At 45.9% G+C, this 23,791-nt stretch overlaps 3 protein-coding genes across 3 annotated transcripts; 1 reads left to right on the top strand and 2 right to left on the bottom strand.

The window, feature by feature from the left end:
- The first annotated feature begins 12,044 nt into the window (after positions 1–12,044).
- On the top strand, positions 12,045–15,468 carry LOC124699148 (mitochondrial uncoupling protein 1-like). Its single transcript, XM_047231496.1, has 9 exons — positions 12,045–12,217; positions 12,447–12,662; positions 12,764–12,842; positions 12,927–13,060; positions 13,150–13,248; positions 13,331–13,435; positions 14,082–14,156; positions 14,924–15,010; positions 15,097–15,468. Exons 1-9 carry the CDS (start codon positions 12,134–12,136, stop codon positions 15,130–15,132), a joined length of 915 nt encoding a protein of 304 aa, XP_047087452.1. The 5' UTR covers positions 12,045–12,133; the 3' UTR covers positions 15,133–15,468.
- A 478-nt stretch (positions 15,469–15,946) lies between these two features.
- Positions 15,947–16,719, bottom strand: LOC124699149. Its single transcript, XM_047231497.1, has 2 exons — positions 16,370–16,719; positions 15,947–16,276 (listed from the first exon to the last, which is right to left on the bottom strand). Exons 1-2 carry the CDS (start codon positions 16,586–16,588, stop codon positions 15,950–15,952), a joined length of 546 nt encoding a protein of 181 aa, XP_047087453.1. The 5' UTR covers positions 16,589–16,719; the 3' UTR covers positions 15,947–15,949.
- Positions 16,720–21,682: 4,963 nt separating this feature from the next.
- LOC124699150 lies at positions 21,683–22,443 on the bottom strand. The gene is made up of 2 exons (XM_047231498.1): positions 22,225–22,443; positions 21,683–22,150 (listed from the first exon to the last, which is right to left on the bottom strand). Exons 1-2 carry the CDS (start codon positions 22,441–22,443, stop codon positions 21,824–21,826), a joined length of 546 nt encoding a protein of 181 aa, XP_047087454.1. The 3' UTR covers positions 21,683–21,823.
- Positions 22,444–23,791: the final 1,348 nt, after the last annotated feature.

The following is a 23,791-nucleotide window of genomic DNA, read 5'->3' on the forward strand; positions in this document are numbered from 1 at the left end:
GGTTGCGCCAATGCCGCGCCGCTGCGGGCGGCCTCTCCGATGTGGAGGCCGCCTCGGTTTCCTCCGGCCCGCAGCACCGGCGGAGGACGGCGCCTGCTGCTCGCCTCCTCGTCGTTGGCTCCGGGACCGAACCGTCGCTTCGGGGCCATGGCGGCGGTTGCGCTCGGGGAGTGGACAGTGGAAAGGAGAGTGGATTGGAGGGACAGATCCCTCCAGTCCACATTTAATAAGTCTCCCCGGTCACCGACAGGTGGGCCCAAGGGAGACGAGCAGCCAACCGACCGGACGCCGCGTGCCATTCGCGGCCACGCAAACCTAGCCCAGATTTGGGCCGGGTTTGCGTCGTCCCGGACGCCGCGGCCATCCGCATTTGCGGCGCGTCGCCGCGTTGGGCCGCTTTTCTGTCCGGCTCGACCCATCCGGACGCGCGGGCGCGGGATGGGTCGCCCCGTTGGAGACCCTAAGGGCATCTCCAACCGAGCGACCCAAACGGATGCGCTGGGATGTCCGTTTTGGGCCGTTTGGGTGGCCGAGCGGACATGCGGACAGCGGCCCGCGTCTGCGTGTCCGTTTGGGTCGCACGCTGCGCCCAACGCGGCGACCTAAAAAGACGCCACGTGGTTCGTCTTCCCTGCGCGGCGTTGCGCCATGGCAGGCGTCGACGGGACAGCAATGGTGGGCGGTGGAACGCGCGGGAAAGTTCCCGCGCGCACCAAGGTTCATGCGCGCGCGATAAGGCCATTGGCGCGCGCTCGCGCCCAAGTTTCCCGCCAGGCCGCCGGCTATAAAAGACGGCAGTGGTCACAGACCGCATCACACCCGCTCCGCCGTCCTCTCCCCCTCCACCTTCTCCGGCGCCCTCTCCATCGCCATGCCGCGCAACCTGCAGGCCATGTGGGCCAAGCTCTCCTCACCGCCCGGGCCAGGTTCCCGCGGACGGAGGAGGAGGAGTGCGCGGACTCGCGGTGGGTTGCCGACGACGAGGCGCTCCGCGTCGCTGCCGAGGCGGCGGCGAAGAAGGAAGGGGACGCGGAGATGGTGGAGGCGGCCGCGGACGACTGGCACGAGACCGCGGACGGCTGGTACGAGGCCGCGGAGGAGGGGGCGGCCGCCGCAGAGGAGGAGCCCGTCGACGAGGAGGACCTCGCGCTGGCGAATATCAACGCCGCCATCGAGGAGCGTCTCGCCGACCTCACGCGCGTGACGAAGGAGCACGAGGCCACCTGTCGGGCCGGCCGCCGCCGATTAGGCGACCTCCTCGGCCAGAAGAACGAGGTGCTCGCTATGCGAGCAGCCCGCCACCTTATCCAGATGCCCTAGCCTGAGCGGCGCGCCCGGGAGGCTGCTGCGTCGGCGGAGCGCGGCCGACAAGATCGCATGCGCCGGCGGAACGAGAACCACGAGGCCCAGGCCGCCGGCCGCGTCCGCCTGGAGGCGCGCACCGCTGTGGAACGCGCCGCACCGGCAGAGCCGGAGCTATGCGGGAAGCGGATGGTGCCGCCGCAGGAGGCGGAGCGCGAGCGCGCCCGAGGCGCGCGGACGGAAAGGAGGAGGATGAAGGCCTCCGCCGCGCCACCCAGCTCGTAAGCTGGAGTGGAATCCTCACGCATACAGGCCGCCCGCGTCGAGTGAAATCCACGGCCCCAACGGCGAGCCGGCGAGGAGTCGCCGGCGAGGCCGCCGGCCCCATACGTATTAGGATAGAAGTAGTAGACTAAAAAAATGTAATGGGTACTTTTTAATGAAAAAAAATATTCATGTCTATGACACGCGGGCTACGGGCGAACGCGAGCGGCCAGCCATCGGCGTCCGCGGGCACGCAAACTCGTCCCAGATTTGGGCCGGGTTTGGGTCGTCCCGGACGCCACGGCCATCCGTTTTTGGGATGGGTCCGCGCGCTGGGCTGCGGTTTTGTCTGTTTCGACCCATCCGGACGCGCGGGCGCGGATGGGTCGCCGCGTTGGAGATGCCCTAAGTTCTCTTACTGCAGGGAGGCACGGTCCCCGTACTTTAGAAAATTCCTTGAAGATACCTATTTATATTATATATATATATATATATATTGCTTAATGTTTAATCATGATTTTTATTCTGGACCCCTTAACAATCTCCATCAAGCTCCACCACTTGGTCACACGAAAGATAAAAAAATATTAGTATTCATCAAGAAAAGTATTAAGGTAATACTATAACAAACTAAATAATATTTACATTTGGAAGATACATGGTCTCGGGAATGTTGGTGAAGAGGTTTGAAACTATTTATTTTTATTGAATGATCAAACTATATATATCATAATTATTATTTTTACCAATAGTTGCTTATGTATACATGTATATACATATGTATCCTTAGAATTAATCACAGAAAAAAAATATGAGGGTTGATGTTGCTCTACATATTTAGGTAGGCCATAGGGAAATCATTTTATTGAAAAAATTATTTAAAAATATTAATATTTTTTGTTAAAAGACTCAGCGTAGAGACATGATCAGCGGTGGATTTAGAAAGTTTTCTTTGGGTGGGACAGCTAAGATAATTTGATGTATGTATGAGCTAGTTCTTTTATTTTTTTTCTATTTTCTCACTAAAATATGTGCTATGATGAAATTCTAGGGTGGGTCACCCACCCTAACACAAGATGGCTCCGCTGACATGATAGGCTACAACTTGAAACTTTATATTTTCTAGAGTTATTTTAAAGTATACGTTCTAAAAAAATAAAGGTTGAAATATCGCTAAACCGTAACTTAGGACATCTGTATTTTCTAAAGCAAAATAGTCTGCTACCACTATGGCTAGCTATGCATACTCATCCAACCATCACAAGCATAGGATATTTTACACCCTAAATTTAAATTGACGCAGTTAACCGACCGAACGTCGGAACCTGATCCTCCTCTTTTTTTTCCCTCCCGCTCCACAATCCATCCCTTAGGGCATCTCTAACGGGCCGACTCAAATGGACGCGGAGCGATCGTTTGCGACCGCACGGACACAAAATGCGCATGTACCTAGACCCAACGGCCCGATGCATAGTGATCGGGTTGTCCTCGAAGACGCAAAGGCGGCCCAAATATACGCCGAGTTTGCATCGGTCGCGCCGAGTGACCGTGGTTTCTCACGTAGGGCCCGCACGGCAGTGGCTCCGGTGTCGCTCACATTCCCGCCAGAGGCCATTCCCAGCCCCACAAAATCAAAGTTGAGCGACGCCAACACTCCATCCCCTTGCGATGGACGTCATCGTCGCCGCTGCCGCCATGGATTCCAAGGAATCCCTCCTAGCCACCGACGCAGACACCCCCACAGCCACCGCCACAGCCCCGATGGGGTTGCATCTCTGGCCAGCTCAATGCGTGCCACCACCGGTGGCCCCGAAGACAAGTAGAAGGCGCCAAAGAAGGTGATGTCGAAGGAGGAGAAAGGTGTCCAGGCCGTGAAGGAACGAGGTCGGTGCAGGAATCTGAAGGAGAGGAATGCAGCGGCAGCGGCCGCACAGCAGGTGCAGGTCGCTGTCGGAATGGCCTGGAAGATGCAGGTGAAAGCCAACGCCCAGGTAGGCCTGCATACTGGCCTCGCGGAGTCCATGCTCTTCTTCAAGCCAGAGAGGATCCTCGGCGTCGCTCCCCGGCCTTGTCGGTGAGCTCGGTAAGTTCCTAGCTACGTCATGGAACGACTATACCCTTGCAGGTCCACTCGGCATCCCCGTGATATATCTTAAATGTATCTACTTTTCCAGGCCCTTTGCTCAAATATTTCCTCCGGAATCTCACCATACTTGGATAAAACTACTGAATCAGACATTCTTTTTAGCAAAAGTCTTGTTTTTGTCAGTTTTCGCAGGAAATAAAATCGGGAAAAATACCACGGAAGCTTTTCACCAAAAGAAGGGACATGAAGCTTTAGATCACGAGAGGGGATCCACGAGGGCCAAACGAGGCCAGGTGGCGCACCCACCAGCATAGGTCGCGCCACTAGGTCTCGTTTGGCCCTCGATCATCGTCCCACCTCCCCCCTTCGTGTGATGCCTTATATACCCTAAAAATCTACCATGCCGGAGGCACGAAGGTTTTCGCGAAAAAAACCGCCAAGACCATGATATTCGTTTTGGGGGTCAGATTGATCCTGCTCTCTACCCCGAAGAGAGGGATTTCGAGGGCTTGTTCATCATCACCAACAACCATGGGCTCACTCTGCATCACCATGAGTGAGTAGTTCTCTGTAGGCTTAAGAGGTGAATGGGGTTTGGATGAGATTGATCATGTAATCATCCATATGTATTGAGATTTGAGGTGTTTGTCTTGAGGATATTCATGTATGAGTATTGGTACACCCTTGCTATGTTTAGTGCTTGTTACTAGGGCATGAGTGACATGATTTCAGTACTGAACCTATATTGCTTTAACATATATATAAGGTTGGTATCTATTTGCAAGGTGTATTGCTTATTATTATGTTGACCCTGTGAATCCCTAAGGTGACAGATGGGAAAAGACAAGGGAAATATGTGATAGTTCGAGGATATTGTGTGTTCATGAATCTTAATGCTTTGTGCCGAGCTATTCGAAAGGAGACCTTAATTTCTTGTAGTTCCAAGTTGTCCCCGGTAAAATGGGCAAGAAGGATAAAAGATGTTATGCAAATTATGTTTGTTAGTATGCATAGCTATATTTGGAGCACACACCTACACACAACTGAATTAGAGATGGATGACATATTATTTGGATTACATTATATGATCAATATCATTCATACAACACCTCACTACTACCTCATGCCTATGCTTTTATCCACTGAAAGTTACATAATACTATTTTCAGTGAAAACTGGAAATTTGCTGATGGTGTATGCTACTTTTTTTTTGAAACTTTAGACTGTGAGGCAAAGAGCCCTACAGCATTTTACTACCTCAAGAGTCCATCAAGACATATGTACAAAACAGCAAAAGAGAAAGAAGAAAAAACTACCAGGGAAGGACCCTAAGGCAGGATCCTAATCCATTCTACAAAGCCTCTCTAAACTTGGGTTTAATCCTATGCTGTAACAAAGACAAATCATGTACAAAATTCCTCTTCCACTTAGTGAAGAAATGTCTCTCATTTCTAAAAAAATTCTCAATTTCTGATTAGCCAGATATGCCAGCAGGCCATGATCAGAACTTCCATCAAAAAAGGCTTGTTAAAACTCACCCTTGCTTCCTGCACCACTCTCTGCAAATCATCATAAGGATGCCACTACTTGTTTACTGTTTTGAATCAACTGTTATAAAATCACCACTTTCTTAGTGAGTTTACTGATATAAATGCATGGTTGAGAGTGACGTCTCAATTTCTGAAGTCTTATTAGTATTCTTGTGTTTCCCTTGAGTCGAACTATAAATTTGGGTAATACTTCCCATCGAAGATTTCATCGATCCCCTATACTTCTAGGCACCAAGACATTTTCTGGCGCCGTTGCTGGGGATCCTAGCATTATTGGTAAGACCACTTGTTATTATTTACTTTCTGCACTTATTTGTTTCTCATCATTGAAAAGGATAAGGAACCTGCGAAGAAGGTTATTATGCCTCCACTGCTAGGAAATGTACGGATTTCCGTTCTAGGCCACACTTTTTCACCTAAAGTTGCTCCTACTCCTGCTATTAAAAAAAGCTATTACTCAAACAAGTTCACCACTATCTAGAATGTTTACTACAATTGAAAATGATTTGTTAGATGTTGACAAGGATAAAGAGGGGACACCTAATTTATCTAAGTCTTTGTCTGATGAATATATGGAATCTAAATATGAAGAGATGAACTTTATAATGAAAATGATATTGCACTTAGTCCTAAAATAACACGATCTTAAGATGATATTGCCTTTACCGAAGCTTGCATGAATATTGATTTAGATTATTTGGATAAATTTGGGGCTAGTCTAAGTTCTTGTTTAGGAGATTTATTTCATGTTGCTAGAGAAAGTGAAGCACATGTAATCTTTACTATTAAAAACAAACTGGTGAATGTCCGATGTCACATTTTCATTTAAAGACAAAAAATGCCCTCCCACGTCCTGAAGGAAAAAAGATCCATCTAACAACCACAATTATCCATGCATGCAGCCAAGTGAGAAAAAAATGCGTTTGTTCTCATCTACATGAGCTAGAACGTAACCATCCTCTTGATATTCTCAACAACTAACAAAATCCATATCTAGCTACAGGTTCCATTTTATGATAGAATGCCTTTCACCCTTTTCGTCTGCCCGTCGCTCGTCCCAGCGGGAGAAAAAAGGGGCTCGACCAAAGCAGGTACGAGCCATCCCCAATTTCCATCCAGAAACTGCAGCATCCATCTCGCTCGATCTGTGGCACAGGACCAGGCTGGTCCTTTGAACTGTGCCGCCGTCGCTGCCGGAGCAGCCTCCTGACCCCACGCTCCCTCTTGGTCGCATGCGTTGGCGGACATATCCCATGGAGCTCCGGCCGCCGCAACCTACCGACTCGTGTTGGCTCACCGCCTCCGTCTCTCTCCACCACCTGCGTCGGTGAGGCCCAACCTTCTCCTCCTAGGGTTTCCCACCGCCTCCACGCCACGATCTGTGCCGCGCTCAAGCCTCCGCACGTGATGGTTAACCCCGGAGTGGTGTGGTGTCCGGCGTGGCAGCGATGACGACTATTGGAACGCCGCGAGCGGTGCGGTGATGCTGGGTTCGGTGTCGATGCTGGTCAATATCGCTAGGTTCGTGGCATGGCTGCTCCTACAACGGCATCTCCTGTGCAGGTAACCGGCAGTGTACTCAGCGACGCTCATGACGATTGCCAGCTTTGCAGGAGGCGGCGTTGGCGCTATCTATGCAGCGGACCACCTATGAGACATGGAGGCTCAGGGGTACCGTGTCTATTGGGAACATGTAATCGGTCGGGATTTTGGATGGGGTTTTCTTAGACTCCTGCCGGTGATCAAGGATGCAAAATTTATGTGGATTTATTTGCTGCGATTTTACCGGGGGTGGTCGCTTCAAGGATCGGGTGCGTGATGTTTGGCATGCTGCTTGGAGAAGAGGGGTCCAGTGTTCACCACCGCCTTCAGCCCTCTGTCCCAAATGTTCGTCCCCAACCCGGCCTTTACCCTAGAAGGTCAGTCGGCCATTAATATCACTCTCCGAACTTCGGAATCCGGACATTGTTATTTTCTATATTGTATGAACTCACTCAATCTAAATCTGCAGCGAAGCTTTCCTTGATGCTTTACAATAGCATGGTGCCAAAGCGGATCTTATTCTTATATGAAAGAAATAAATATAATGATTTATTACTTCGGGTAATCACAATGAGCCGTGTCACCGGTGCTATTTGAAATAATTCTTTGTCATGTTGGCTTAGTAGAGCAAAGTGCTTTCCATGTGAAAACTCCGAAGGGGTGAGAGGGCTAGCATACTAATAGCACAACCCGTCAACCGTACCGTTTCTTTCCGAATCATCGCACAAGTTTTTAGCTGTTGGTTAATTGCATCATTTTCTTTCACATAATCACATGTGTAGTTGGCCAGGGGTAACGGAGAGATGTACGATAGTAAGCACCGGTGTATGTTCTCATGGCGGCAATTTTGATGCGCGAGAATGGTGAAATGAGACCTAAATTTTGCTCTTGTTGGGTTGACCAGGACATTTGAGCAAGTCCTGTAGATGCAAGATTATAATCCCTTTATTCTTAAGAGGAAGCAGAAGGTTGCATATGTAAAAGGTGAGAAACGTGCCACCATTTCAAATTTCAAATGAATGAAGAGAAAGAAGAGTATAAGATATATATTTGTGCTTGTTGCATTGTGCCCTACTTTCTCATGTAATTAATTGAGTAACATGGAAAATAGAAGTTTGTGCAAGCTAATTGAGTAACATGGAAGTTGAGACCTTACGCAAAACATTGAGACCATTTCTCGTTTCCCTCAACATTTTGAGCACTTCAGTTTTTAGTGCCTACAATTAGGCAACTTGAAAAAAATACTATACCACTCCTAAAATGATCAAAATGTGAAAGATCCGATGTCACACATCTCGTGATGTCACACTTCACATTATAAACGTTCCAAATGCCACTGCACCTATCCATTGTTCGATCAACGCAACCTATTAACCGAGCGCATCATCCCGATCATCGTCTCAAAAACTGCTCGAACAACCTCGGCCCATCACACGCCTCACAAATTCTTTTCTCAACTACTCTATCTACTACCGGTGCTCGCATTCATGCACCACCTCGCCCTGCAGGTGCCTCGATCCTCCCGATTCTAAGGTGCACGATCCTCCCTATTATAACGGAAACGTCAATCTATGATTTCGCAGTTCATAGCCTCTAAGCTCGCCACAACCCTCGCCGGTTTCCATAAGTCAGACGCCGACATTGGCACCTCAACAACGACGACCACGACGAGGCTTCCTCCTCCGATGCGTAAGATTTCCCGCCCCGATCTACTCTTCCACGAGTACCATCTTGACGGTTTTTCGCTAAGTTTTTTGGTGGGGACGGACCGCAGGAAATCGAACAAGAATACCCCAAGCTGCGGCTACCGGCATCCACCTCGGAGCAGAATCCGTCGTCTTCCAGCAGAAGTATGGGCATCCTCCAGATGCGGCGCCACCGCCGCAACGACAATGATGGTGATCGACCTGTTGCTGCTCTCCTCGGACGGCTGCAATGATACCTGGGACAGGCTGTTGCTCCTCTGCTGATTTGCGATAAGGAGCAATGGAGCATCCACATGCAATCTGGTCCGTGTCTTGGCAATTCATCTTGTGCGTAATTTTTTTTCAACAAGCTCAATTGTAAGCATATGCATCTACATGTCCACATAGAGTGCAATAGAGGTTCATCAACACTTGTGCACTGTGTGTACCACTATGGTGTAGTGCTTAATTAGTTCTATTAACTGATGGAAAAGGAATTTGACTCTATATGCACCAACGTGCAAAGGCACCAAAACTGCGTAGATAAGTCGAGCAAAATTTTCTTGCTTGCTTATGCAATACAATTATTCAAGATACTATTAAAATTTGAGTGTTTCCTTACGGGCATGTAGTTAGTCTTGACTGTTCTGGATAGTTTATCTGCTAAGACTCTGATGTGCATGTTTCTCGCTGCCTAATTTCAAGCATAGTATCTACAGGTGACGATGATCCCTAGAGTTAGTTGTATTAATACTTTATGCAATAATTATGGTCTTTTGATTCACCGATATCTCTTAACAAATGCTTAGGTCTGACCGACAACATTTTTACATGAGCACAAATGCGAGCACTCTACCAAACCTGAAACCTTCTATTCTTGATGAATACTCCAAGGCGGTAATCTAACATTAAAAAGGTGCTTCCACATAAATTATCTGCTAATGTGACGTTGATCTTGAAGAAGCAACTTTCATCTTCATCTGTTGCTATTGTAATATTGATTTTGAAGAAGAAACTTTCATATTTATCTGCTACTTTGATGTGGATTTTGAAAAAAGCAACTTCCATGTTCATTTGTTGCTCTAATTTTGATCTTGAAGATCGTCTTCTTTGTCCTCCTATTGGTTTCTTCAGATGAAAGCTGGCTGTTTGGTGTTCTATAATAAAGTATTAGTGCTAAAATGTTATCGTATCATAATGAAGTATTAGCGATGACTATTTTTTGTGTCTATGTTTGGTTGTAACTCGCTACATAGGCGTGAGGCAGCAGCGGTCTGCCGATTCGCGTCCGCCTATAGAAGGCGGAGTTGATGAGTGAACATCAAGACTGCACAATAACCTAAAGAGCTAGCAGCTAAGACATGGATCTTGCTAGGTCCAGATTTCACGGCAAGGTAAGGGGTGGAGGAATCAGGCACTAGATAGCGAGGTTAGAGTGCATGATTCAGGTCCTATTATCTTCCCATTTGCTTTTGTCTACGTGTTGAGCGGAGTTTCTAGGGAAGATCGATGTGGATGCCAACTGACAGGAACATGGCAACGATCGCAAAGCCTTAATCCATCTTTAGAAAGTATGTGGCCCTGACAATTGGCTCAATTTTGTTCTTTTTTAAATTTTGCTTGGTAAAAAAACTTATAATTTTAACTATGATTTATATTTATAATATAATAAAAGTTTTGAGCATTCTAAAGTCATATAAATTTGTATATATTAGTAGTTAAAGTTGTGCAACAAAAACCGTGTGAAAATGCATGTCTCAAATGTCATGATTGATGGAGCGAGTAAAGATTAAGTTATCATAAATATGTTGATTTATTGATACATCGTGAGCTAGGATTAGGTTCCGAATCACACAAGCTTTTGATAGAGTGACTAAGTAATTTAGTTTTTTGGTTACATAGTTTATAGTTTTATGCCTTCATGGAATGGTAAAGGTTGTTCATCCAGTTTACACGCACCATGAGTATTATATGTGCACATTTTTCGATTTTTATGGAAAAACTTCATGTTAACATGATAGACTGCGTGTGCAGAATGGCTACGAGTTAATGAAGAAATTTTGATACTTGTACTCAAATACCATGTATATGAAGTTGATGATAATATTACTAATGTTATGCAAGAATTCCTTAGACGTTGGCTTTTAAAATGAGGAATAATGTGTTGGTCCTTGCATTTTATAACTTAAATATTTGTAATATTTACTGCGTGGGTGATTTTTCTACATACTTGAATATTTGTGTGCATTATTTACACATGTAACATGTGTAACACTAGATATAAGGTAGGGAACCGTGGCGAAGCACGGACATTCCACTAGTATACATCAAAGATAAAGATTATGAATTTGATGTTGAACCTGAGAAAATAGAAAAGGCTGAAGCAATTAAGTTTTGTGGTAGAGAAGAAAAACTTCCGTATGAACACTTAATAAACCTTACTGAGCTAGCTAATTTATTTGGTAATACTAAAATCCAACAACGCTATTACTTCTTGAAATTGTTTCCCTCCTCTTTAGGAGGAAAAGAAAAAAAAAGCTTGGTATAATTCTTTAGCACCAAAATTAATTACTAGCAAAGAAACATGCATTTACTTGTTTTATAATGAATATTTCCATGCTATTAAAATACATGCTATGGTTGCTGAAATTACTAACAGGGAGCCCCGCTGGAGCCAGCCCCAGACGCGAACGGACGCGCTACCATTTGTGCGTTCGTCAGGAGACGCAAACGGACGCCCGCGGACATTTTGGGCATCCCAAATGCGTCGCGCCGTTGGAGATGCCTTAGTAAGTTTGAGTAAGAATCCAAGTAAAAACTGTTGCATTTTGGTTCCCCTTTTATTTGCCTTGTAAAAAACGATGTTGGTGTTGATATGCGTGCAAAAGGGGCAGCAAATTGTAGAGCGTAGTGCATTCTTTTAGGTTTCAATTCCTTTATTCTGCCACAAGTAGGAGTAGCACGACATGGGATTGGAATTGGATGCTGCTCTTGTTCCAGCCCGGGCATGGATTTGGTTTGGAGCGGGTATCGTGCGTATCAAGGGAACCTACGCAATGGTCGTTCAACTGTTGCAGATAGTACTCGTGCCTGAAAAGAGGAGAGAAGTAGTACATGAGCAAAACACTGACGGGGGAAGGACGGAGCAGACGTGAAGCGAAGAAACAGGGAGACATGGTTGCAAAGTCAAGTGCAACACATGGATGAGTTCATGGATTGAAACGAGGAAGGTGTACAGCGGTCCAGCGTAGACTAGTGGGATTAGTAGGTGATGCGTATCTGAGTCATCGATCATAACCATTGTGAGATCAGATCAGATCAGAATCGAATCGAACGATAATTAATAAGCAGCGCATATAAAATTTAAAATAGAAAAGCGAAAGGCAAACAAAATCAACTGAAAACTAGTGAGTTGATTCAAAAACGAAGAATAAAAATCAACTGAATAGTAGTACTAGTGTTCTACTAGGGAGTTGATTCAAAAACCGAGAAGAGGGAAGGAAAAACAGCAGAGGGGAGGGCGAAATAAAAGCTGCCCTTCTTTTCCTTTCCCCCTCCCTCTAGTCCCTCTCCTCCTTTTTATTGCCCCTCCATTATTGTTCTTCCCTTGTGTTGTGTGTGACAGTGCTACCACCTGTAACGGAAGGAGAACGTTCGTCTTGCTTGGTGGTGTTGGTTGCCTTGCGTCCACCGTCAGCCCAAGCATGGCGCCGGACCACGGCTCCAAGGTCGACATCTCCTTCGCCGGCCGCTTCACCGCCAGCGCCATCGCCGCCTGCTTCGCCGAGGTGCTACTAAACCCTAACCCCCTTCCTACTCCCATCGCTCCTCTCCACCCAAACCCTCTCCGTGCCTTCCTGTTCCTGCGATGGGGATGTGGATGGGGACGGGATCACCCTCTGTTTTTTAAAATCTCTCGCCGGATCGCTCGATTTCGAATGCACCCTGGCTACTCCCCGTCCAGGATCATGGATTTTGCCTCCTGATTTTTCCAACTCATGGTGTTCCCCTCCGCAGATCACCACGATCCCCCTCGACACGGCCAAGGTCAGGCTGCAGCTGCAGAAGAAGGCCATCGCCGGGGATCTCGCCGCGCCCAAGTACCGCGGCCTGCTCGGCACCGCCACCACCATCGCCAGGGAGGAAGGCGCCGCCGCGCTCTGGAAGGGCATCGTACCCGGCCTCCACCGCCAGTGCATCTACGGAGGCCTCCGCATTGGCCTCTACGAGCCCGTACGTTTCCCTAACCCCCTTTTCGACGCGTTGCATTCTGTCCAGGTCCTTGGTGAATGAAATTGACTCGATTGTATCTTATGCCTGATGACCACATTCAGGTCAAGGCCTTCTATGTGGGCGAAAACCATGTCGGGGATGTACCTCTGTACAAGAAGATTGCTGCTGGCTTCACCACTGGTAAACTCATCATCATCCATACATATGCTGTTCCTACCAAGTGAGACCAAAATATGCAGCAAAACTAAATCCGACATGCACCAGGTGCCCTTGCAATCGCCGTGGCCAACCCCACCGACCTTGTCAAGGTCAGGCTGCAGTCCGAGGGGAAGCTCGCACCTGGCGTGCCACGCCGCTATACTGGGGCAATGAATGCTTACTCCACCATTGTTAGGCAGGTCAGTTCCTTATGCTCCTGTACCGCCAGCTATGTACCCAGCATTTCCTGGATTGCTTGCTTCACATCTGTTTGTTTCATCGTCTTCAGGAAGGGTTTGCCGCTCTGTGGACTGGCATCGGTCCCAACGTTGCACGTAACGCCATCATAAACGCGGCTGAGTTGGCCAGTTATGATCAAGTGAAGCAGGTGCGCTTCTTCTATGTCATTTCTTCTATTTCCTTCTCATTCTATTGTACTAGATGCTAACTTGCTGTCACCGTCAATGCAGTCTATTCTGAAACTTCCTGGGTTCAAAGATGATGTGTTCACTCATATCTTGTCTGGTTTGGGCGCTGGATTCTTTGCTGTTTGTGTTGGTTCTCCAGTCGATGTGGTGAGATTTCCTTCTTGCACAGTGATCAAATTATCCCTACTCTACTGATTTACTACTGCAAACTAGTTTTTTTTTTTTTGGAGCAATGCTTTCTTGGTATATTTATGCATTCACTAGGTAGTAAACTAGTGTTTATTATCTAGATCAACTGCAAATTAGATTTTGGGAGCAATGCTATCTTGTTGTATTTATCAACTAGGTAGTGAACTAGTGTCTAGTACCGATGGTGGCATATACTGGTAAATGACAGGATCATACACTATGACAAGTTTGAACTAAGATATTTCAGTCCAGTCCTTTATCCAGTGGCAGCATACCTTACAGTTTCATGGCGTATTCATGATATTTCCTGTAGCTGTTCTCTTAGTCTGGTCTTTGTGAGGTTTATACTTCTGCGCTTCTGCAGATTTAAGCCTTCATTTTTCATGCGTGGACCTGTTACCACCACAATACCACATGCTACTTTGCCTGCATGGAAACTTTATTTTTTTGCTTCCATGGAAATTGGATGCTGGTCTTCATGAACCTTCTTTTTGTGCTCAATATCGAAGAAGTCTTTCTGTATCGTGTATTGATTAGTAATTATGTTCTTGTCTTAAATATATATAGCCGTAGATGCTTTAGACTGATAAAGAACACCTTGCAGGTTAAGTCAAGAATGATGGGTGACTCAGCCTACACCAGTACCATTGATTGTTTCGTGAAGACCTTAAAGAACGATGTATGTTCCACTTTGTTACTCTGTTCATGAATTTTGACTTTTGAGTCAGATCTAGATAAACAATACTAATACATAGTCTGTCCTTTCAAACATATCTTGCATCTGGCCTTGTGGCGAAGCACATGTTCCCATTCCGTATCGGTATCTATTTATAGTATATAAAATTTTGGCCATGTGGCGAAGGACATGTTCCCATTTCAAATCGACATTTATTTATAGTAATATGTATTGAGGAGAATAGATAGTTCATTGGCCACTTGTGCAGCTCTTGACTTAATTGACCTGATGGCTGTCATCATGAAATAGTGATAGCCTTCTGGTGGTTCTCATATGTTTACATTATCATGGTGGGTCAACTCTGTTCTATCTCCTAGCAATCATGTAAATGGGTTTAATCGTGGTAAGGAAAGAGTTGATCTCGATTATTTATATGCCATCATGTACCCATCATACTTCTGGTAAGGAGCCATTGTGGGAACCATCTTCTTTTTATCTCATAACAACTCTTGTCTAGATTAAAAATGGCATGGTGAGCTTAATCCTGAAAAGCATAATATGTTGATGGTGTTCTCCCCTTGTGTACCAAGTTCACTTTTCAGACTTGTTTTGATATCTTTTGAACTGTGTTTTGTTGATGCTATACTTGGTACTGTCTGCGAAGTGAATATTATGGATATGTGTGAGCCCCTATGATCTGATTTATACACCTGTTGAATGCAATGGAAGAAACCCAAGCAGGTTGCTAATTGATAGGATTGTGTGTACAGGGACCTCTGGCATTTTACAAAGGTTTCCTTCCAAACTTTGCTCGACTGGGATCATGGAATGTGATTATGTTCTTGACACTGGAGCAGGTAGCTTAATTTATAAATATCATACTGGAACTATGCAAGCGTTTTATATCAACTGCATTAACATGTTTTACTGTCTACCTATACAGGTCCAAAAGGCCTTCGTGAGGAAGCCTGTCAATTAAAGATGACATGGGATGATTTTTGCAGTGGGTGGTATACAAGAAGAACAATGACGCGCACATTTATTTTTCCTTCAGAAGAAGTTAACCCTTGAGAATCGGGGAACAATGGAGAAATTTGACACCTCAACTTATGAGATGCTGTAATAAATTTTGGTGGGTCTTGACAGGACCCTGAACTAATTCTGAGGTAGCGAGGAGATCTCAATGTGGTGTTAATTCCGTGTTGCTTGGAGGAACATTGGCTATACGGTAGATCTTGTTTGTGATGATGAGCCAGGAAGGCGCAGTACATTTGCTTGATCTTTTAATCGTCGATGATGCCCTCTGTTGTCTTCATCTTTATTGCAATATTATAACTGAAATGCTTGCTGGGTCACATTGTCATCGATTTTTGTATATGTTAGTGGCCGTCAAGTGATGATGAAGATAGGCAGGCTGCCTGTGAATGTGTTTGGCTGTTCTGTGTCGTGAGTGTGCACACTGATCACATTGCCGGGAAGTAAGTACTGGCTCTTTTCTTTAGATAAAAGATATCGTAAATTTATCTAAATTTCGATGTCTCTAAACACTTTTTAGTGTATCTTTCGTGCTTAGATATACTCCGTATCTAAATTTAGATAAATCTCTGGCATCTTTTTATGAACAGAGGAGAGGGAGTGTCGTAATACAGTAAGCTTTGGGATGGATTCAGAACTCAGCTAACTCATGAATCTCATCCCTGTTTGCTTTTATTTCCGACAATGGTATAGTAGATACGTGGTAGCAGTATATAAATACACTCAAACATAAACATTAACGGAGTAAGACTTGGAGTGAATCACAAGTTGCTCCTGTGAGCAGCGGCCGTCTTGGGCGGTGTTTTCTTCATGTTGCCGAAGAGGGAGTGCCTGCCCTCGGCGACGACGTTGCCGGTGTGGGCGTTGGTGAGGAGGACGCTCGTGCCGGAGTAGGCTCCCTTGTGCCCGAGCGCCGTCGCCGTGATGCTGAGGTTGTCTCCCGGACGCGCCTGGGAGAGGTCGGCGAATGCGACGGACATGTCGACGGAGACCTTGAGGTTCTGGGCGTCGGAGATGGCGGCGGCGGAGCCGACCTCGTCCACCAGGGCCACGACGGCGCCGGCGGCGAGGCAGCCGGTGGTGGAGTCCTGCGTGGGCACGCACGTACGTATGCAGCTCAGCTGGGATGATGGATCAAGTGGAGCTATATATGGAAGTAAGGAAGCGAGTTGAGGACGTACGGTGAGGCATGGAGGGACGGTGTAGGAGCAGTGGATGAGGCCCGGCTGGATGCGGACGACGCGGATCCCGCGCAGCGCGAACCCCTCGAAGAAGCTCGGCGACAGGTGGTCGGACGACGAGGTCAGGGACGCGGACGCGGCGGCGGAGAGCGCGTCCACCCGCGCGCGGTCGTCGGCGCTCACGCTCATGGCGTCCCGCACACGAGCTGATTCGGCCATGGCCAGCAGCTGCTCTGCTTGGTGATGCTGCTGCCTGCTGGTGGATTGGGAATTTTGTGAATGTTGTCGTGATAGACTTGGTTGTTGGTTTCGTTATTGGTGCCACACCAGCGGCACCAAAGGCGGACCAGCCAGAGCCAGCCGCGTAGCTTCCAAATATTTTTTTCATCATTTTTTTTTGGCTAACCATCATATCGAGCATCAATGTTAGGACCGTCCATCGAGAAGTATGAAACTTTCAGTCTGCTAGACGTAGACGCCTCAAGTTTTAGATATAGTTATGCAAAATTAAAAGAATTATAGCATAGCAACAAAAACTACAAAACAAAATTCTCATTTACAAATGGACCTTAGGTTGAGGATGAGTATTTCAAGGTACCTGTTGTGATTGATGAAGCTGAGACTGACCATATCATGAGGCAAACAATAATAAATCCTGAAAAAAATAAGAAACTCGAGTGGACAAACTCAATGCGGAAGGCCACAGGGGCAGACCATATTGTGAGAAGAAGACGAAAAATAAGAAGAAGAACAAACTCCCCTTGATCCTCCTTTCCTGAAACTGCTCCTTTGATTAATTACCGTCGTACTGTAATATTAAAGTTAGAGACTATGCTTATGAACTGTCATTCGTAGCAGCTAGGAACTCTGTGATGACCCACAAGTATAGGGGGTGTATCGCAGTATCTTCGATAAGTAAGAATGTCGATCCCAACGAGGAGCAGAAGGTGTTGACAAGCAGTTTCGATGAAGGATTCACCGTAAATGCTCACGGACAAGTATTCGGGGGTTTTGATGTAACAGATGAATAAAGTACGAGTAAGTAAAGTGCGAGAGTAACAATTGCAGCGAGTGGCCCAATCCTTTTTAGCACAAAGGACAAGCCGGTTTGTTTACTTATAATGACCAAACGTTCTCGAAGACACACGGGATTTTAGTCTAGTGCTTTCGCTACATACGGCTAATTAATCTTCATTGTTTTGATAAGTGTTGTGTGGGTGAACCTATGCTAATGTACCGCCCTTCCTAGGACTAATACATACTTGTGATTATACACCTTGCAAGCATCCGCAACTACAAGAAAGTAATTAAGATAAATCTAACCACAGCCTTAAACTCTGAGATCCTGCGATCCCTCCCCGCATCGATATACCAACGGGGGCTCGAGGTTTCGTCACTCCGGCAACCCCGCAATTGGCAAACGAGTACAAGATGCATTCCCCTAGGCCCATAAAGGTGAAGTGTCGTGTAGTCGACGTTCACACGACACCACTAGAAGAATAACACAACAACTTAAATATCATAACATTGAATATTACTCAACCATACTTCACTACTAACATTTAGACTTCACCCATTGTAATATCCCAGGTATTGGGGTTACAAAAATAGAGGAAACAGATGTGTGCATTGCATTCATGCATAGAAAATCTGGGGAATTTTCGCGCTTTAAAGTAAAACAGTCACAGTAACTGAAGTTTCACTTGACCTTGGTGGAATTGAAGTAGCTCATCAAGTCAAGCGCTATAAACCTCAATGTGACTTTGCTAAAACCTTGTTTTGGGTAGAGATAATTTGATCTAAGGGGTTAGATCAAATGGAATTATAATCAACACAAGAACTTATTAATCAAGGATCAACTACTTGATCTTATTAAAGATCACAACATGATATTCCTTGCTATAACATATGAACATCCATTTAATTGGAAATCAAGTAACAATAATTGGAGAAACTATTCTTCACTCATCTTCTCCATGTCTTAAACTAATCCTTGATTCTACCATGAACCTCATGGTATTCATTCTATTTCAATCTTGGAAACATAACAAGGAGATCAACTCTAGAAATATATATCCTTCTTTATTCTATATTATTATACATCAAACCTAGAGAGGTGAGAGTTCGATTATAATTATTAAAGAAGCAATAACAAAACTTGATTTAAACCTTGGATATACATCCAAGTATTCAGATCATCATCTCTAAGAGAAACCATAGGATATCATCCAAGACAATTCCTAGAAAGATAAACCAACTAAGTTAGACAATTGAATCTTTAGCTTAGCTAACTAAATACATATTAGGAGTACACCATAAACCCTAGAATAACTGTTCTTAAATGAGAGAGCTCAAGCTAAGGTATTACACTCAAGAAAGTTAAGCCAACACTTGAATGTAAGGGGGAAAACTATCTATATATCCAGAAGATAATATCAACATTGCTTAAGTAGAACCCTAACAGAATATCTCAGGAATTCTCCTGGGATATAATCTATTGAGACAACCATAGCCATGACCATCTAAGAAACTATAAGAGAGATATTATGCTTAGTTGATCAAGACAACACTTGATCATGGAAGAGAAAACCATTGCATTAGAAATACCTCAGGAAGCCAAACCTTGATCATAATAAATTGAGTGATGATCATAGACCCTAGGGACTTGAGGTAGAAATATTAAGAACAAGTTGATCATGCTTAATGCATGATCATGCTCTTGAAGTATGTGAGGATAAGTTAAACCCTACTAGAATAAGTAGATTTCATTCCCACATGAAATTATAGGAATGATAACTAGTAAGCAACCCTAGGTTTATATCTTATCTTTTACTTGTGAACCATTTGGTGATCATAAGTAGAATCCTACCATACCTATATTTCATAAAACATAGAACCTAAGAAAACCTTAAAGTAAAACTCTATATTTAATATGGTGAGAACCATCCACCCATATGACCAAAGTTAACTATAAAAAGAACTATAATCAATGTAGTTACTTTAATGATATGTTGGGAATAATAATAGGAGTTAATTGGTAGAAGATAAAACCAATTCTCAAATCCTTATTAATTAGGGAAGCACATAAAATATTAAGCAAGCAACCATCTTATCCTGGTTAGGGGAGACTAAACCCTAGCAAATACAATATAGTGTCATCTCAAATTCTACAAAAAGAAAATTATATCTCAAATCTAAGCTGTGAAATACTTGAGTGATTACACTTATAAAACCAGACCATAACTAAGATTCAAACCAAGTGCTATTAGGTAACTACAATTAGAACTCTAGAATTGCACTTTAGTTAAATCCTATGCTTAATGATGGAGCATAAGATGAACCTAGTTTAAACCCTACAACTTATACCTATATGGTGGTGATTAACCACCTATCATTATAATAAAGAACAAACCATGATGAGAGTAGAATTACCCTAGGGATTTCAAGGTGTTATTGAATAATTCTAGTGCTACCTTTGAAATATGGTTATAATAAAACCTACAAGACCTTAACAAATAAGCATTCACATAAGAATCATATGCAAGTAATCAAGTTATCAAATATAAGGTCAAGTCCTTAGAAATAGCTTAGCACATGAAATCATGTTATTAAAGCACTTTTAACAGAAATCCATAAATAAACATTACTTTGGAAATGTTCTTGCAAGATAAAACCAAATAACAATATAAGTATCATTAAATAAGAAAAACCATCATTTGGAAAATAATTTGAATATCTCCAAAGACAATATTCAAATTCATACCTATATGGATAAATAATCCAAATCCCAATAGCAATTAATAAACCAATGATTTAGTACCATATTAAAGTGGATAATATCCAACAGTAATTATAAAGTATCTTGGGTGAATTACACAAGAATTCAAATTGTAAAATACCTGCATAGTATAGATGAATTCAAAACAGAATTATAAAACCAGAAATTCAAAACAGAAATAAAAAGAAAATAGAAAAGGAGAGGAGAGGGACTGACCTGGACCTTACCTGGCCGCCACAGCCCACCAGCAGCCCAGCTGCCGAGCCTAGCACTGGCCCAGAACACAGCCCAAGACGCGGCTCAACGCCAACCCACTTACCTCTTCGTCAAAATAACAACGAGGAGTTCGTCCTCATCTTCTTCCTCGCGTGGCAGACAGCAAGACGCCGTGCCTCCTTTCTCCTCGGCGCTGGCAGCTTCTCCTCGCCCGGCGTGGTGACGAGGCACCCTCCTGGCACCGTATAAAGCCCCACGACGGACCCTCGCCCCAGTTCTTTTCCCTCTGCTCCAGAATTTCTCCCCAGACGGAAACCCTAGCCACCGGTCGATTCTCACCGGCGACGAATGGAGCATCCCCGGGCCCCGCCGTGAGCACCACCGTGACCGTCGTCCTCGACTTGGTCACCGTACGCCGGAATCGAGCCAACACGCCTTCAATCGACCACGCCCGGCCATCTTCTCCGGCGCCGTAATGGCTCAATCCGGCGATTTGGGCCAGCTCCGACCTCGCCGTCAAGCCATACGTGCTTCTGGTGAGCTCCTCAATCTCCCAGTGTGCTCGCTTTGCTTGATTATGATCCGTAGCCTCGCCGCACCGTGAGCCTGCGAGTACCGCCGTTTCACCTCGCCGCCGGCTACTCCCCGATGACCAATAATTAGCGGCGAGACCACCGTTAGGTTCCCCGAGTCACGCTGATGCGAATGAGCATGCGCGCCACACCGCGGAAGTCCTCTAGCATCGACATCGACCTCGACTGGCCGCCGGCCAGAGCTCCAGCGCCACGTCTGGATTTTGACTTCGGTCAAAATTACGTGGCAGCTGACGTGGCAGAGTCTGTATGTAATTCTATAGACATGCTTGAGATATGCAGACTGCTCGTATATGTGTTTTGTGTGCTTAATGTGCACACTGATCACATTGCCGGCAAGCAAAAATGTATCGTGCCAATACAGTAAGCTTGGGATGGATTCAGTACAATCTCATTCCTCTGCTGGCTTCATTTTTGTTGCAATATTACGACTGAAATGCTTGCTGGGTATGATCAAGGATGTAGGTACAGGAATGGCTAGTGAGCACTAGATCTTATTTGTCATGTTTTTTTGTATGTGTTAGGCTAGGCTGCTTGGGGTTAACCGATGGGGCCGTCAATTGATGACGAAGATATGCAGCCTGCCTGTGGATGTATTTGGCTGTTTTGTGTTCTGAGTATGCACACTGATCACACTGCCGGGAAGCATGTAGTGATTTCCCCATCGGTTAGCATGTAGTGATATTTTTATGAACAGAATGAGTATCATAATACATGCAGTGAGCTTGGGATGGATTCAGTAATCAGCAAACGCATGAATCTCATCCCTGTTTGCTTTTATTTACGACAATCGTATAGTAGATACGTGGTAGCAGTATAAATACACTCATACAGAATCGTATAGTAGATACGTGGTAGCAGTATAAATCACAAGTTGCTCCTGTGAGCAGCGGCCGGCTTGGGCGGTATTTTCTTGAGGTTGCCGAAGAGGGAGTGCCTGCCCTCGGCGACGACGTTGCCGGTGTGGGCGTTGGTGAGGAGGACGCTGGTGCCGGAGTAGGCGCCCTTGTGCCCGAGCGCCGTCGCCGTGATGCTGAGGTTGTCCCCCGGACGCGCCTGGGAGAGGTCAGCGAATGCGACGGACATGTCGACGGAGACCTTGAGGTTCTGGGCGTCGGAGATGGCGGCGGCCGAGCCGATCTCGTCCACCAGGGCCACGACGGCACCGGCGGCGAGGCAGCCGGTGGTGGAGTCCTGCGTGGGCACGTGTCAGCTGGGATGGATGGATCAAGTGGAGCTATGGAAGTGAGGGAGCGACTGTGACGTACGGTGAGGCATGGAGGGACGGTGTAGGAGCAGTGGATGAGGCCCGGCTGGATGCGGACGACGCGGATCCCGCGCAGCGCGAACCCCTCGAAGAAGCTCGGCGACAGGTGGTCGGACGACGAGGTCAGGGACGCGGACGCGGCGGCGGAGAGCGCGTCCACCCGCGCGCGGTCGTCGGCGCTGACGCTCAGGGCGTCCCGCGCACGAGCTGATTCGGCCATTATCAGCAGCTGCTCTGCTTGATGGTGCTGCTGCTAGCTGGTGGATTTGGGAATTTTGTGACGTTGTCGTGATGACTTGGTTGTTGGTTTCGTTGTTGGTGCCACACCCACACCAGCGGCACCAAAGGCGGACCAGGCAGAGCCAGCCGCGTGCCGCCCCGCCCAGCTTCCAAATATTTTTTTCATCCTTTATTTTTGGCTAGATCGAATCAATGTTAGGACCGTCCATCGAGAAGTATGAAACTTTCAGTCTGCTAGACATAGACGCCTCAAGTTTTAGATATAGTTATGCAAAATTAAAAGAATTATAGCATAGCAACAAAAACTACAAAACAAAATTCTCATTCACAAATGGACCTTAGGTTGGGGATGAGTATTTCAAAGTACCTGTTGTGCTTGATGAAGCTGAGACTGGCCATATCATGAGGCAAACGATAATAAATCCTCGAAAAATAAGAAACTCGAGTGGACAAACTCAATGCGGAAGGCCACAGGGGCAGACCATATTGTGAGAAGAAGATGAAAAATAAGAAGAAGAACAAACTCCACTTGATCCTCCTTTCATGAAACTGCTCCTTTGATTACCGTCGTATTGTAATATTAAACCCACATTCATACAAGTTAGGAACTATGCTTATGAACTGTCATTCGTAGCAGCTAGGAACTCTACTTATGAAGTGTCATACTGTTAGGATGAACTGGTAGCTTCTTTGTGTGTGATGGTGGTAATAGTATGGTAAAGTCACCATTCCAGAGAAGAGGTGACCACAACCATTGACTAGATGGTACCAAATATGCGATGACGCATTTTGAACGCGATTTGGACTTGGCTACATGCAACCAGACACCTTTGGCCCAATCGATGCATCACGAGCAACAAAAGAACCCATTGTGACTTGTTCCGAACGGGCTAAGGACCCTGGAGCCTACCTCCCCGTGAGCCCCAAAATCAACCTAGGTTACCAAACGCGTGGTTGGTAGATAACGACTCCCCTTATCCAGCCTACCATTGCCGGCGACTTGCTGCCGCCCTACCGCTCGTGACCTCACCCCGGCGCGCCCTTCCCTAGACAACTCTTCCCCTTCCCTACCTCCATCCTCGTACCCGTTTTCCCTAGGCCTCTTGTCGTCAGCGACTTAATCAAGCCCGCCCTTGTCCAACATCATGTCACTCGACTCGCCGCTATGGCCACGCCACCGTCCCATCACTCGCGTCCCCACTCGGGAGCTCCTCACTTTACGATTTCGCCCTTCCCCGCCTCCCTCCCCATCTCCGATTCCCCAAGCACTCCCATCGCTGGCGACCTTCGTGAATCATGATTGTCCTGGTACCAATCATGTACACATG

Source organism: Lolium rigidum, chromosome 3 (assembly GCF_022539505.1).
Source record: "Lolium rigidum isolate FL_2022 chromosome 3, APGP_CSIRO_Lrig_0.1, whole genome shotgun sequence".
NCBI classification, from domain to species: Eukaryota; Viridiplantae; Streptophyta; class Magnoliopsida; order Poales; family Poaceae; genus Lolium; species Lolium rigidum.

Excerpts from the sequence above, each read along its gene's own strand:
- LOC124699148 (XM_047231496.1), top strand. The coding sequence starts at position 12,134 with ATGGCGCCGGACCACGGCTCCAAGGTCGACATCTCCTTCGCCGGCCGC. Across the intron at positions 13,061-13,149 it reads ACTCCACCATTGTTAGGCAG|GAAGGGTTTGCCGCTCTGTG; the intron begins GTCAGTTCCTTA and ends CATCGTCTTCAG. Across the intron at positions 13,436-14,081 it reads TTGGTTCTCCAGTCGATGTG|GTTAAGTCAAGAATGATGGG; the intron begins GTGAGATTTCCT and ends AACACCTTGCAG.
- LOC124699149 (XM_047231497.1), bottom strand. The coding sequence starts at position 16,588 with ATGGCCGAATCAGCTCGTGTGCGGGACGCCATGAGCGTGAGCGCCGAC. Across the intron at positions 16,277-16,369 it reads CCGTCCCTCCATGCCTCACC|GACTCCACCACCGGCTGCCT; the intron begins GTACGTCCTCAA and ends GTGCCCACGCAG.
- LOC124699150 (XM_047231498.1), bottom strand. The coding sequence starts at position 22,443 with ATGGCCGAATCAGCTCGTGCGCGGGACGCCCTGAGCGTCAGCGCCGAC. Across the intron at positions 22,151-22,224 it reads CCGTCCCTCCATGCCTCACC|GACTCCACCACCGGCTGCCT; the intron begins GTACGTCACAGT and ends GTGCCCACGCAG.